The sequence below is a fragment of the Rhinatrema bivittatum genome, chromosome 6 (genome assembly GCF_901001135.1).
Source record: "Rhinatrema bivittatum chromosome 6, aRhiBiv1.1, whole genome shotgun sequence".
NCBI classification, from domain to species: Eukaryota; Metazoa; Chordata; class Amphibia; order Gymnophiona; family Rhinatrematidae; genus Rhinatrema; species Rhinatrema bivittatum.
Genome location: NC_042620.1, coordinates 25,796,891 through 25,811,481, shown reverse-complemented (window position 1 = coordinate 25,811,481; position 14,591 = coordinate 25,796,891). Strand labels below are relative to the sequence as shown.

Below are 14,591 nucleotides of genomic sequence, written 5' to 3'. Positions count from 1 at the left end.
ATTGCGCACTGGGGTCGCGGGCATGCGTGCAGACAAATCAGCACCTCTGGCAGTGTCGGGCTGGAGGCTGCCTCACCTCCCTGGAGTTTGTGGAATGCCGGAGTTTGCAGCCCACGTCGTTTTTCTTCAGGCCTGCTGGTTGTGCAAAGAAAAAAAAAAAAAAAAGGAACATCTTACAGAGTTGTCACTTTGATGATAACTCTTTTTTTTTTTTCTTCTTATGATTTTATGCAGAAGCAAATCCAGAGCTGGGAACTGTAGAGTGGGCGGGTGAGCGTGCGTATGTAGATATATTAGGTGAGTGTGTGTGTGTACGCACCCATGGCAGTGTGCACATAGATGCTTGTGTGCTACTAACAAGACCAGCTGAACCCATAGCAAGAGTTTTCAGCCCAGCCCTAGCTGCTCTGTTATGCTGGCTGCCGCTGTGGAATATCCGCGAGACTCACTTGCATCCGTCGGATCTACAGAACCGGGCTGGTACCGCAGAAGCGAGGCATGGCTGGCGGGCGGCGCAGGGATGCATGCAGGGCACCCCTGCAGCCTGTCCAGCTGGAGGGGGGGTGCATGCTGGAAAGGAGGTCACGGGGCCATTATAAAAGCAGTACACCTTGGCTTCCAAACTAAAAAGGAAATAAAGTATAAAACAGGGCAGTCAAAAAGGAAAAAAAGAGCCAGAAGTAAGATCACAAGCAGGAATGGAGCCAGCAGCAGGTCAATCGATTGCTGTAAAGGGCTGCTTTAGTAGGAAAGCGAGAGAAGTTAGGGATCTGTGTCAGGGGATGAGAGGCAGACTACAGGAGAGAAAGGGAAGCAAGGAGCAAAGCGGTAACACCTAGGAACAGTGCTGAATTCGGTGACAGAAAAAAAAAGATAAAGACGAGATTCCATCTTACAAAGAAAACCTGCAACCTTTATTCTCTGCAATAAATTAATCCCTTCTAGCAAAAGGCCAATGAGCTTACATTCGGAATACCTTTATTTGAATCGCTCAGGAGGCCTTTTGCACACGGCCTACCCCCAAACTCGCACAAGGAGAGAAGGAGCGTCCTAACTGAAAAATGTAGGTTTTATTTTTTTTTTTCCCCTCCCTTCCTTATGTTTGTGGAGTGCGAGCTGGCTGCCCGCCAGGCTTTGACACAATGTCTGAAGTTCAGCCCGCAGCTGCAATTCATTTTCTTTTCCAAAATATTCGTTTCAGTTCGTGCTGAATCCTGGCACGGGCATCCCTGGAGCGGTTCCCTGCAGCAATAATACAAAAAAAAAAAAAGAAGAAGAGGAAAAGCTCTGCGTTCCAGCTCAGAGCATGCAGGACCTCTCTTTCAAAGATGCCGGATTTAGATTTAAAAAAAAATTAAGGATATAAAATACAAAACTGTGCACGCACGCACACACCCACAAGGAGCAAGAAAAGGCGCGTCCGCGCTGGCTGTTCTCCAAAGATAGTTCACAGGGGTCAGCGTCTGCTAATAAACCCATGGTGCGTTCTCCAGCTTTCACGCTGGCAGCGAATTAAACCTGGCATAGGCTTTTTCCGAGAGTTCAGTTGTGCTGAGGTTACTACGATCTCGTACGTAGGCAACCTGCCAAAAAAACAACCCCCTCCCCCAAAACGAACCCCCCCCCCCAAAAAAAAAATTAGTCTACTGCTTGTGGGCTGGGCTGAACTGGCGCCATCTGGCCACGTTTCGAGCATGCCTGTGGTCCTCGGGGGCCTCTCCGGCACGTCGCCAAGAGCCGGGCGGCGTAGCCTTCCAGCACCAGCTCAGGCAGGGGGCCGGTGCGTCATGGGCTCTTGCGGTGCACGGCGGGTAACGGCGGGCCAGCGGCAGGGAGCCGTCACAAGATGGCGCACGGCACTTTATGGGAACCCGCAGTCCTGTCTCCTCGCCACTTGGCCTTTTTCTTTTTCTTCTGGCTTCGCTCGGGGATTTGCTGCCTGTTTTAAAGTGCAAAAGAGAAGTAAAATCAGAACTAGCGGCGGCGGCAGTCTAGGGTTGTGTGTCCCCCCCTTGGCCCACCCTTCTGCCCTCAGTTGTCCTCAACTGCAAGCAGAAAGTATAAACACAAGTGGAATTATTTTTCTGCTTGCACTTCGTTATTTTCATCTGTAGAACGGAAAACCAGGAGCTCTAACTACACAACAGATTTTTGTGGGCGACAGACCTAAGCAATGTTTTTAAAGCATTTGGTACTCGCCAGATGACTTGCTAAATGACGGTTTGGGCACTTAGCTGGCTCTCTTTGAGCCGGCTAAATAAATTGGGTATAGGGGCGTTCCGGGGAGGACTTAGGTTAGCTGGCTGCGATACGCCAGTTATCCGGATAACCTAGCTGGCAGCCCAAAGAGTTGTCCTAAATTTAGCCAGCTCTATTCAGTACTGAATATACCTCCGAAGTCAGCCAGGTACATTTGTTTGGTTAACTTGGCTACCTGGACAGTGACTGAATATTGAACATCATTCATGCTAACAATACCAAGGAGGGTAAATGTGATACCAGCGCGTGGGCACACGTGTATGCGCGTATACGGGCAAGCTATAACGTAAGCATGTCTATGCGTGCAAGGTATAAAATAGTCTGTGCACGCCTGCACGTGCGCACAATTCTATACGGACACGCGCATGTGCGCACAAATGCCACCTCTACCGCCTAAGGGGGGGGGGGGATTTTAGTTGACGCACACATCCCCAACGCAATTACCAGTTTCCCCAGTTCGCCCAAGTAAGGAATAGGACTTGCTAACCGCCTCTCGTTAAATAGCCTCCCTTACAGCACCAACCCTTAAAACCCCACTGTCTAGCCTAGATTTTTATATTTTATTCCTTGCATGCCATCCATATCAGTAATAAAAGTTAGGGGGCAGGGGATCTTGGCGCGTGCCTGTGAGCGTAGATATATGCGTGCACGTTTCGTGTTAAAATCCTGGAACGGCCCGCGTCCTGCCCAAATCACGTCCACCATCTCCACCCCCTTTTTTTTTTTGTAACTTTCTCGCGTGCATAGCGGGAGATGCCCACGTACTCTGCGGTTCCTTAAAAAAAAAAATCTGCCCGGTGCACGCGGGCCAGACATACTCGCGTTATCTCCCAGTTTTGGTGGGCGCCGGGCATTTACAATAATTCACCCCGCTGTGAATAAGACCTCCAGTCTGCATTATTCCGATGCTGCCCCCCTCTTGTAAACGAGGCTGTAGAAACTGGATAAGCGTTTGCAGAAAACGGCCGCCGTGGCAGCGCGTTCCCCCCCTGTTTTCTTTGGGGAGAGCCGCAGAAGGCTGCGCTGTCAGCCACCGGGAGCCAAAGGTTGCCAATTCCCCAGCACAGCACTCAGTGGCGCGGGGCTAAATTCTTTTTAAAAGCCCTCAAGCCGTATATATTATTTATGAAGGCTGATGCATGAGCCAGGCAGCTGGAAATATTTACAGGCTCTCTCTCGCTTTGCAGAGAAAGAGCTAGGCACTTTTTTTTATTTTTTAAGGCCCTGCTCTGTTCTTAGAGATGGTGGGGCAGGATTAGGAGAACACAATCTACTGCTGATTGGAACCGACCACACCGAGGAAGACTTCTCTTATAGCTCGGCTATAAGAGAAAATAAAATATTTGGAGGTCCTGTTTCTGCAGCAGCTTTCTTGCAAATCAGAAACACAATTTGGCCTCCCCCTTGCTGGTTGTTGATCTCATTGGCTGCTTGTGACTACCGTCCCCCTCCACTAAGCTTGACAGCCCATAAAATTCAAGCTACGGCATCTTAAAGCGGAATGGGTTTTAGGAGAATAAAAATATACTTTTAAATTAAGCAAAAAATAAAAAAATATATATAGAATTTAAAAAGCGGGTGAACCCCAGAAATGGCAGCCTGCAGTCTGCCTGCTCAGGACACCAGAGAAGGGCGCGCTGGCAGTTCGAGGCAAAGAAAAAAAAGAAAAAAACTTTGACAATGCTTTAACTGCAAATGTTCCGATTTAGTCATGCACGTTCGAGTTTCCCAGTGCAGCGTGCGGTCTGGTTTTTTGGGGTTTTTTTTGTTGCAAAGGAACGATCCCAGCCCTTGTGCACGACCGCAGCCCTTGCATAGCGGAGGGTAGGTTACAGAAATCCTCTGCCTTCCCAGAGCATAACCACTGAAGCATTCATCTATCAACTGAACCCTCATCCCGAGTGACATTTTAAGTTTTTTTTTTCTTTAAAAAGGAAAGTAGCTTATGTTCCACTTTATTTTTGCAAAGGTCCTGCCATAATATATTTTCGATACTCTGTACACGTGTTTTGCGGTGGGAAGGGGCAGGGTGAACAGAATGTGCTACTTCACAGAGACTTTTACCAACTCTTGCCCTTTAACCTAGATCCAGAAGGCTCTGGGGGTGAAGTTACCAGCCCTGAGCGGTGCACAGTGGAATAGTATCTCCTTCCTCCACCCAGCTTTTTTGAAAAGGAAGAGGATACCTCTAAATCACAGCACGGTAACAGAACCAGGAATAAGATCCTGAAAGTGTATTCTGTAACGCCGAGAAGCAATGCTCGACCCTGGAAGCCTAGGCCGGGGGCTCGCTGCGCTGCGGTCTTCGCTCAGCGAGGCTCATTTCGTGACTCACCGGATAACTCTGACCAGGTCGTGGAAGGCTTTCTCCACGTTCAGAGGTGGGTCCTTGGCGCTAGTTTCTATGTATGGAATCTGAAAAACCAAGGACACAATACAGCGTGAAATACCGAGATGCTCAGGCACCCCCTGGGGGCGCGCAGAATGCCCTTAAATTCCCCTCTCAAACGCGACCCAACTCTCCCGAGTACAGTCCAGGAATTCAAGAGCACACGGCAAGGGGCGATCACTGTCTGTGGCAATTGGAAATCCGCTACGGTGTTAAAATGTTCTAACCTGCGCTCTGCAGTTCTGCTTAACTTTCCTCAGAGCCACGCACGTGCAGACGGCCCGAGTCTCCCGGGTTTCTTGGTGCACTCCCTCCCAGTCTCCCGCTTCCCTGGACCCCCCCAAGCAGATCCTGCCTCGCAAAAGGAGCAGGCAAAATAAGAGCAGCACCCAGCCTCAAGTGCCACGGGTCCCCTCCTCCTCCCACCCTCGCAGGGTATGGGAAGGAGGAGGCAGCAAACACACAACGGCACTTGCTCTTTTCATCTGTCCCCCAAGTTGCTCTTGTAGCCATCACAGGGTTAATTTATTGCTGGGGTTTGGAAGGAGTTAGAAAGGGCGCACGGCGAGGTGGGGTGGGGGCAGAGTGCTGGGGGGGGGGGGGGGTAAGGTATCCGGAGGGAGGGCGCTGGAGGATCTAGAGAGGAGAGAGCACGGGGGGATCGGAAAGGATGAAGGGGGCTAAAACTGGGGAGAACAGTAGAGAGGTGGGAGAGAGAGAGAGAATGAGGAGAAAATATGGTGACGGAGGGGAGAGGAAGAAAAAGTGACATGAAAGAAACATAAATCAGAGAGAAGCAGAAGAGGGATCAAGAAAAAGCTGAGAAAAAAGGAAAAAAAAAACATCTTCAGTTTAGACGTCCACATTCAGCAGGCCGGTAGGTGGCAAAGTTACCCGAATATTCAGCAGGAGAAGTCTCCTGGGTACTGGGTGGGAAGTCGCACAGGGCACAACCACCGTGTGGCGATGGCGACGTCCTATAAGACTTCGTAGCCAATATGAAGAAAGCAGGTTTGATGCGCGCGCGGCCAGCTGCGACTTTCCTTGCAAACGTGGCTGCTCTAGGGGATGTGTGGCCAGCTCAGGAATTTCCCAAATGATTCTCTCTCTGCTTGGTCGTCAGCCATTCCCTGGTCGAGACAGGGTGAACGTTGCTACGGGATTTGCCATGTGCACTTCTGAAACAGCGCACGGAGGCCTTTTCCTTGAACACACATGTGCTAAGGGGTAGATCTTTAAAAAATATGCGATCGCGTACTTTTGTTCGCCCACCAGGCGCGAACAAACGTATGCTGGATTTTATAAGATACACGCGTAGCCGCGCGTATCTTATAAAATCCGGGGTCGGCGCGCGCAAGGGGGTGCACATTTGTGCAACCTGAGCCCAGCGCGCGCTGCCTGTTCCCTCCGAGGCTGCTCCGATTTCGGAGCGGCTTCGGAGGGAACTTTCCTTCGCCCTCCCCCACCTTCCCCTCCCCTCCCTTCCCATACCTAACCCACCCCCCCGGCCCTATCTAAAACCCCCCCCCACCTTTGTTGGCAAAGTTACGCCTGCTGAAAGCAGCCCCGCTCTGTCCTCCGGTCCTGGGGGCTGGTCCGGAGGCCTCGACCACATTCCCGGGCATGCCCCCGAAACGCCGCGGCACGCCCCCGAAACACCCCTGGACACGCCCCCTTCCGCCCCTTTTCGAAAGCCCCGAGACTTAGGCGCGCCGGCGTGCAGGCCTTTTAAAATCCGCCTCTAAGCGTACAGAAACCCCCAGTGAAATACGCTGCGGGAACCTGGGCTCATAACACACCATGCTGGCTTAGGTCAATTCTGCACAATTTGTCTCCCACCTGCGTACTTTTGGACTGGATATGCTTTTAGTCTGGACTCTGCTTGGATACACTGAGGTCACCCAAGTGGACGGGGAGAGGAGCTCTTTCCAAACGGAGGTCAGAATTTTGTTCAGATGCTTTGGACAGACCAAGAGACCGTCTGCTGGACACTGCATTTTCATTAAAGCATAGATGTGTCCTTGCAGTGTCAAAGGGGGTATACGTGTGTGTATTTGGAGGCTCATTAGTCTTCAGTTGGACAGGTGGTTCAGAAAAATGCAAATGCATAAAAAAAAAGATGCAGCATTGTTTCATTCGGTCTGGACTGCGAGCATTTTCCTCCCCCTACGGTCTGCATTACTGAAACCATATTACGTGCTTTGCCTGTCATCAGAAAAAGTCAACACCATTTCAAGCAGAAGTCCAGGACGAATGTCTGTTTTCTTCTTAGAACAGCATCTTAAGGTAACCGGTCAACAGTCGGCCAGACCGAAACACGCAGGCACGGTGTAGCACTACTATACGGCATTACATACCCTTCTTAAAAGTCCATTGTTCATCGCAGGATCTGGCGTCCCTGTGCATAGTGCTATGGCAATGCTGCATCCCTGAGAGAGGGGGAGCAGGGAGTGAACATTTGGGTCAGCTACCCCGTGATAAACTGTTAACTTTACATTGCCGAAGGCTGCTCGACAGCATTAAAATGTTTGCAAGAAAGAAAAAAAAACAAACAACCCACAGATCCTGGGCGGATGAGGGTGAAACATACAGAAAGTGTGTTGGGTTCAGGACCTGCCCAGTTCTTTTACTTGGGGTGTGCGTATTGTTGTAAAGAAAGCTGTATCCTCATGGTCCTGAGCTTTCTTTCAGATGTGTACGTGCCCTTAACATTTGAAAGGCTTCCCCACATTGCCTCCCAAATATTCCACCTAAATTGCTTTATATTGGCTACAACATAACAAAAATTGACAGCAGTGGGGCCAGCAGAGCTGCGTCCGTTTCTCGAGTCTGGCTTCTGCGTTTTGGGGGCCAGCCTGGGCGAGGCACATTCACCTACCACACTATTTCTCGTGGATCCAGAAAAGCCTCATGTGGATAGGATGTTCCCCCATTTATCTGTGGATTGTCACAAAGTTTACTGCTCGCGAGTTAATGTGAGCGGGGCCAGTCTTAACGTGCACGTCAAGGCTTTATGGCACAGCATACTATTACTAGCATGCACATTACAACCTTACTGCACAAGACTTGGGATGAATGTGGACTGGAGTCTAGACGAAGGTACGGTCTGTGGTCCCTGGCCAACAACTGCTACAAATGAATGGATTAGCCTCAGGGGGGGCGATGGTTAAAAATGGCACCCCTTCCCCCATCAGTAGCTGTAAATGAAGATTTATGGTGCCATAGGCCATCAGAGGCTGGTTGCAATTGAGCAGGATACTCAAAAGGAGCAGGAGGAAACTGGCAGAGCAAGAGAGAAAAATCACCCACCCTGCATGAACCAATCTCACCCTATTCAGTTACATAACATAAAAGGAACAAGTATCAATTCTGTTGCCCGATTATGTGACAAATAATGCATTGTGTACACTGTGTAGCGCAGCACCCTGTCACCTCAGAGACCTTTCTTTTCACAACGTTTTCCTATGCTGTATACGATTCTGAACACGTAGTGCTGTCTTGAGCTAATCTATATGCTAAGCTTTAACCAGTATGACCATAAGAACCTCCCACCCCACCTCAGAGATCAGGTGATAACAAAATGGTGGCCCCACTACTACCACCCCAACTAGGAAGTCTGGGCATGAGATCCAGCACTGGTCTTGCCCTGGGCACCAGCTCTTGTGAGATGGCACTCATGCTGGTCCTCAGGGAGCCACCTGGCCTCTCTGCCTTTTCAGGACCTCCACGATGACTATGCATGAGAGAGATCTGCAGGCACTGCCACCACGGTGGGCAAGTCTAGCTCATGCCTATTCATCATGGATGTCAGGCATGTTGAGTACCATTGCCTTCTTTAAATCGCTGGAACCTGTACAACGCCTCTTTGTATTATAAATGCTGTACAAAGTCCCATGAGGCTTCATCCTCACTTTCATTTGCTGAAAATTCCAATCATCTTGGACTATCAATGCGACCTGCGCCGAATGGACCAGAATTTGGAAAAATAGCACAATGCTCTCGAATGGCGAGAAACCTACATTATGTTTCTCGGCCATTTCTTTCCCTTGTTCGCTTGTGACTTTCCGCAGGTGCACCAGATCCACTTTGTTGGCCACCAAGACCACGGGAAAGGACTCTCTGAAAATGAACAACAAGACAAAGTCAAGCACCAACGTCTGGCGTGAAGTTTGATTCAAATGATTTAAGTTGTTAGGAGACAAGACAATAATGCGGAGAGGATTAATTGTTCTAAGCCATCTAGTCCCGTCTTTGACTGTTTGTCGGATTGTGCATTTCTTCACAACTGCTAACAAGCTATAAAAATAAATCACATAACCCAACTTTCAACCAACCTAGACTGAGGTTTTTCTTGCTTGTGAAAATTGTATAAATATCCTTGTGGAAACAGGTCCTATTTCTGGTCAATAATCTCACATTTAGTCATGTCACCTGGTGGAAAGTAGTATTAAAAAAGGAGAAGCAAATAGGAGCATCCCCAAATCAATCAAAAATAATTAAGTAGTCCAACGAGGGGAGGAAACAATCGAGAAGGGTCTTTTAGCTTTCAGCTTTTGCGAGTGTTTTGGCATTGGTAGTGATGCAACTTGGGAAGGCGAGATGACGAGCTCTCCTGATGGGAGGCCGCCGACGGGATACGCCTGCGATCTCAGCACTCTATAAACATTTTCTCTATAGTTTTGGAAGACTTGCAAGGGGTAAATGATTACAAATACAATATAGCAGTGCAGCAGAGAAATATATGCTATCCTTTAACAGAAAACACATTTTTCTGACAAACCATTCTTGAAATTTATTTTTTTTTGGTTCCTGTGGTATGAAGTTTTCTGGGCAGAATGTTTATAATTAACATATCTCAATAATTTGTGGTTTTCTCCATCATTTGCGCCATCATTGTGATTTGTATGGCACATGCCAGATGTACACAGCACTGTACAGAGATAAAGAATGGGCAGGCCCTACTCTTAGGAGCTTACAATAGAGGACACCAAATGAAAACCAAAGCAGAAAGGCCACGACGCGGAAGATTTATTGTTCTGGTTTATCCCCCCTGCCTTGAACTAATTCCAGCTAGTATGGGCTCGTGCTGGAAAAGAATATAGAGGGGGATTTTGAGTGCAGATTGCACTGAATTTGCTAAGCATGAGTGTGCACTCGGAAATTCCATGAATAACCCTCAGCTCCAGCAGGAAATTCCTCTTCTGTTAAAGCAGCAGCATAAGCCAAAAGATTTCTGAATAATTTGGTTGCTTGGGGAAAGAAACCAAATCTCTTAAAGGGCCCCCTTTTCATCCTAGATTTATGCTGATGGCTAGTGTTTCGATAGCCAAGCCCTACTTGGGCTACGTCCACCACTAGCAACCGAAGCCATAGCAGGGGATGCTCTCGTGCTGACCCTCTGTAACGGGCGCGCGCAGCGCCAGCGGCTGAGACGCGGTATAAGGGAAGGAGGTTTAAAAAACGACAAAACCAGGGAACGCGGCCACAGTAAAAGGTGTAAAAGATTAAGCGATAAAAGGAAATGTGTTTTACTGGAATGCAGAAAAGACACTGGAGAATAAGACGGCAGTAGAGCCAGCACTCAACTGATATTGCAGGCTGCGATTCTGCTGCTTTTAATAAAAAGTTGGCATTATGTCCGTACCCTTTCTTGCCTCAGTAAAAGCACTGGCATTTTTCAAAGCCGCCTCGGATTTTTCCTGTGCCCGCCTGGTTAAACTGCTGGTGCTGGCTTATGCCAGGGAACAATGCAAACACGCCCTCCCCCCCCATCCCCTTCTTCTGTGATTCGTCAAAAATAGTAATACAAGGAAAGAAAAACCTGGAACAGGTGAGCTGCAGCTGGAAACATTCAAGGTCAGACCTGCCAGGAGCGGCCCAGACAGACTCTTCAGCATCTGAGGGCACGGTTCCTGCATTGTACCGGGATGGCAGGTTTCAAGTTCATTTCTGCTGAAAACTGCCCACCCTGTGGTGTGGGTAAAAAATCACGACTGCAGAGCTGCGTGGTTTTGTGTGAGGGGAAATAAGGGGTCCTTGGGAGCCGGGCTGAGGGAAGGCTTTACAAAATACTAGTTCTCTTTTTTTTCAGTTTTCAAAAAAAGTGCCCGTGCGTTTTTAGGCAGAACAAGGCCCGTACAAAAACAAAAAAAAAAAAGTGCAGATCCGTGCAAATACTTTCTCTTAAGACAATTTTCAAAGGGCACATTTATTTATTTATTTATTTTAAATTTGTGCAAAGTGCACAGGTTAAAAAAAAAATAAAATCCCCTAATCTGCACCTCCGCGCTCAGGGATGGTAACTATTAAACAGGCGCACAAATGCGAGCGTTCGTCAGCCTGCGCCCAGGGACGCGGCCATTTTATAACGTCATAAAATAGCCTGACCTTGCACACAGTTTTAAGCGGGCACGTGCCTATGCGCGCAAACGTGCTCCTACCGCACAAATAGGGGGAGGGGGGTATTGTAGAAGATGCGTGCGCCGACACCATTACCAGTTTTCCCAGTTCGTTCCCAGTTCACCCAAGTAAGGGACAGGACTTCCACACCCCCCTAGTTTAATAGCCTCCCTTCTCCCGTTATCCGTGACCCTTAAATCCCCGCAGGTCTTCCTATTTATCTTTATTTTATAGCTCGCACGTCATCCACAGCAGAAGTAAAAAGGTTATGCCGCAGGGGAGGCCGGCGCGCGCCTGTATTGAAACTGAAATCCAGGAACGCCCGTTGGCCCGCCCCGACCAACACCCAGGCCCCACCCATTTTTGGAACTTTTCATTGGCGCGCGCAGTGGTAGGAACTCTGGCAGCTTTTAAAGTGCGCTCGGCGCGTGCGCCGGCCCGTCCTGCCCATCCCCCTAACTGATGCGCACGTCGGGCTTTTAAAAATTCGCCCGATGCCGTCTGCATAATGCGCCGCTTCCCTGACCCCGTCCACGTTCTGCGTTAGAATTGCCAGAGAGCTTCAAGCTCTCCATGAACAGCGCGAGGCGGTCCGGTTTTGAATTGGTTACCAAATCCTGATCCAGTGCATTCTGGACCTACAACTTCTCTAAGAAAAGCCGACAAAAAAAAAAAAAAAATCTCGCCGGACCTTTTGCTTTAGCTCAGTTCAGGGGTATCTTAAAGAAACGGAAAGGAGTTCTCATTTCTTTAAATAGCAAAGAAGTGCAGACAAAGGGCGGGCACCTCAACGTCAATGAGCCTGGAGCTCGCATGACGCCCTGTGGGCGCACGTGAGTGTCAGAGAAGGGGGAGGCACTGAACATGTTCGCTGGTAGATGAAGTGATCACGTTTAAGGGAAACAAAAGCTGCAGCCCTAGAGCGCTAGGTTCCTGCTGCCATTCCATGGAAGATTCTTCCGCATTCCCGCCCCCAGCTCTGCTCATTCGGCAGCCAGATCAAATAATCCACTGCGCTTTGGGGGCACCGTAACAGCGTTACTTGCTCCTTTCGTCAAGGTTTCCAAAAAAAAAAAAAAAAAGTTACCCAGCAAGTGATGGTGGCAGGGGTGGGGACAAGGTCAACTTTGGTGTGCGCGTCCCGGCTGCGTGCAAGGTTTACCCGGACTCAGTGGAGACGTTCTCAGGGGTATGGGGGCTGGGGGTTCAAACGTACACCAGTGCTTTTGGATCTTCAAAAGTATGCGTTTCAGTTTCCCTGAAGAAAAAAAAAAAAAGGTTTTCCATGCACGGCATAGCCGGTGGAATTGCATGCATGCAAGTTTGGGAGGGGGATAACGGGGGGGTGGGAAGAGACTTGCATTTTTGCTGCCTAATTCAGGTGGGCTGTTTGAAAGTGAGCCCCTTACGGCAGAACCGGTGAGCTGCTGGCAAGCTCTCGGTTATGGAAACCGAGGCCCAGTCCTGCTGACAGCCCAAGCAACACTTTGAGCCCTGAATGTGTGAAAGAGCTTGCTGTGGAGTTCAAGCGGAGAGCCGCAGGTGAAACCAGTGGCTTCAGGGTTAGGTCACAATCAGTACTTTTTCGGTAACAAACACCTCTTTTTTTTTTTTTTTCCCAGCCTGGTAATTTCCTTTCTGCTCTTTGGATCAGCTGGAAGCAGCAGGCACAAAGGCAGGTAGAGGAGACTGGCCCCAGTGCCGTGTTTTGATAGATCCCAGAACAATTACGCTGCCTCGCCGCCTGACGGACCTGTCACCTTGTCCTTTTCTGCTGGGTCCGCAGCAGTATCTTGTTCAGTGAGGCAAACATGTCAGAGGTCCCAGCTGTGGAGAAGGGGGGGGGGGGGGGGAGAGGGCTATTGTGGGTTCTCTGTCACATTTGCTGGCTCAAAGGCCCCACCACTAGATTTTTCTGAAGTTTGTACTGGCACTGCTGTGGGTCTGGCAGATGAGGGCAGGTGGCAGACCGCTAGTTGGTCTCTAGAGCTGAGAGGAGCTTGGGGGGGGGAGGGCACTGGCTCCACCCCCAGCCAATGTTTTTTTAAAGTCCCCTTACCTTAAATCTGGCCCTATACGTCAGCCTCTGTTGGGCTACAGCTTTCATTCACAATTTCCTGGATTTTTTTTTCGGTCCCTCTCCTCACCTCACTAAGCCCAGAGACTGCAGTGACAATCTTCAGCTGGTCCCATGTGCCAGGGCTGCCCTCCTGGAACCCTGTAATCATGGGCCATACGTTTAGCCTAAGCTGTTGCCATTGTGAAACAGCTGGAACTCCCTCACTGGGGGGGATGGGGGGGGAAGCTGTGTGAGAGGCTTCCCCCAGTCCAGGGAACGGAGGACATGATCCTGGCCTCAAATCCGGATCCTTCACACGGCCACACGCAGCCCTGCTGCCGCGGCAGGGGGCTGGTCCTAACCACTTCCCTTTAAACTAACCCTAAAGTTGCCAGGGTCCCTTCACTAGGGTGCGTGATCCGCCCCGGGGAGGACAGATTGACATTGGCAGAGCACTGAGTGGCGCTGTCCTCCAGGAGTGGGCACAAGGTTGCAGTCCTGGGCTGTTGGGTCAGCAAAGGCCAAGAATATTCTGGGCAGAGGGGGAGGAGATGGGGGTAGGGGGAGAGGTTCAGTTTCTCATCTCTCTGGGGGAGGCTGGAGCCTGCCTTCTGTCTCTGAGTGCTAGCCGAGAGGGCAGAGAGTGCCATGCAGAGAAGTCCCGGTGCTGCTGCTGCTTCGGATGTATTACTAAGAGCAGCTCTGCCCGAAGGAGATCCAGCCCTGAGGGTGGAGAGGGAGGTAAACCTCACACCCTGGATTTATCTTTCTCTCTCTCTCGGTTAAGGCCACCCTGATCAGAGTTCAGTGGGTGTGGATAGAGATCTGCTCAGGAAGGGTGAGAAGTGAGTGGCAGGTGCCTGGCCAGAGCTATAAACCAGCAGTGAGGGAAGAAGACAGGAGAGAGAGAGAGAGAGAGCTGCCCATCCCGCGTTCCCCCCAAGGATTCCAGCAGAGAGTAAGAGAAAGGTGCAGGAGATTCAAGTTTCTGGAGGGTCGGCATCTGCCCAAGGGAACCTTCCACCCCGGCGGGTGAAAGAAGAAGTGAGAAGATCTCACAGAGGTGTTGTGACAGCATCCACCTCCCTTCCAAAGTCTTAGAGCCTGAATGGAGAATTTTTAATAATGAAAGACTAAACTGGCAGCGTTCCAGATTTAAAGTCTCCTTGTTCTGGAACACCACAACCTTGTGGCACGCGTTTCCCTCTAAACACCCTGACCCCAACTTCCCATTGGAGGAGCCACTCCAGGGTTTTCAGGACTGAGTCAGGCCTAAGGTCTGGGTTCGAATGGGCTGCCAGTTTAAAAATTTACTCTGGAGGGGGGGGAGCTACATTAAAAAAAAACAAAAAACAACCCAGTTCTTTAGAGACCCCTTTCTCATACAGTCTTTGCATTGGAGTTCCTTGTTCCCAGTTTCTCCTGTTCCTAGGTAGACAGGATTTTCAAACTTTCAGAAACATCGGAGAGAAAAAAAAAAAGTCA

General features: G+C 49.7%; 1 protein-coding gene across 2 annotated transcripts in view; it reads right to left on the bottom strand.

Annotated features, from left to right (window-relative positions):
• Positions 1 to 885: 885 nt before the first annotated feature.
• Positions 886 to 14,591, bottom strand: part of MRAS (muscle RAS oncogene homolog) — a 119,463-nt gene continuing 105,757 nt past the window's right edge. For both annotated transcript variants that reach the window (XM_029605146.1, XM_029605147.1), the window contains exons 4-6: positions 8,668 to 8,767; positions 4,595 to 4,674; positions 886 to 1,939 (exon numbers count right to left, since the gene is read on the bottom strand). In XM_029605146.1, coding sequence (XP_029461006.1) covers positions 1,840 to 1,939; positions 4,595 to 4,674; positions 8,668 to 8,767 — 280 coding nt within the window. In that variant the 3' untranslated portion in view covers positions 886 to 1,839. The remainder of the gene's footprint in view (positions 1,940 to 4,594; positions 4,675 to 8,667; positions 8,768 to 14,591) is intronic.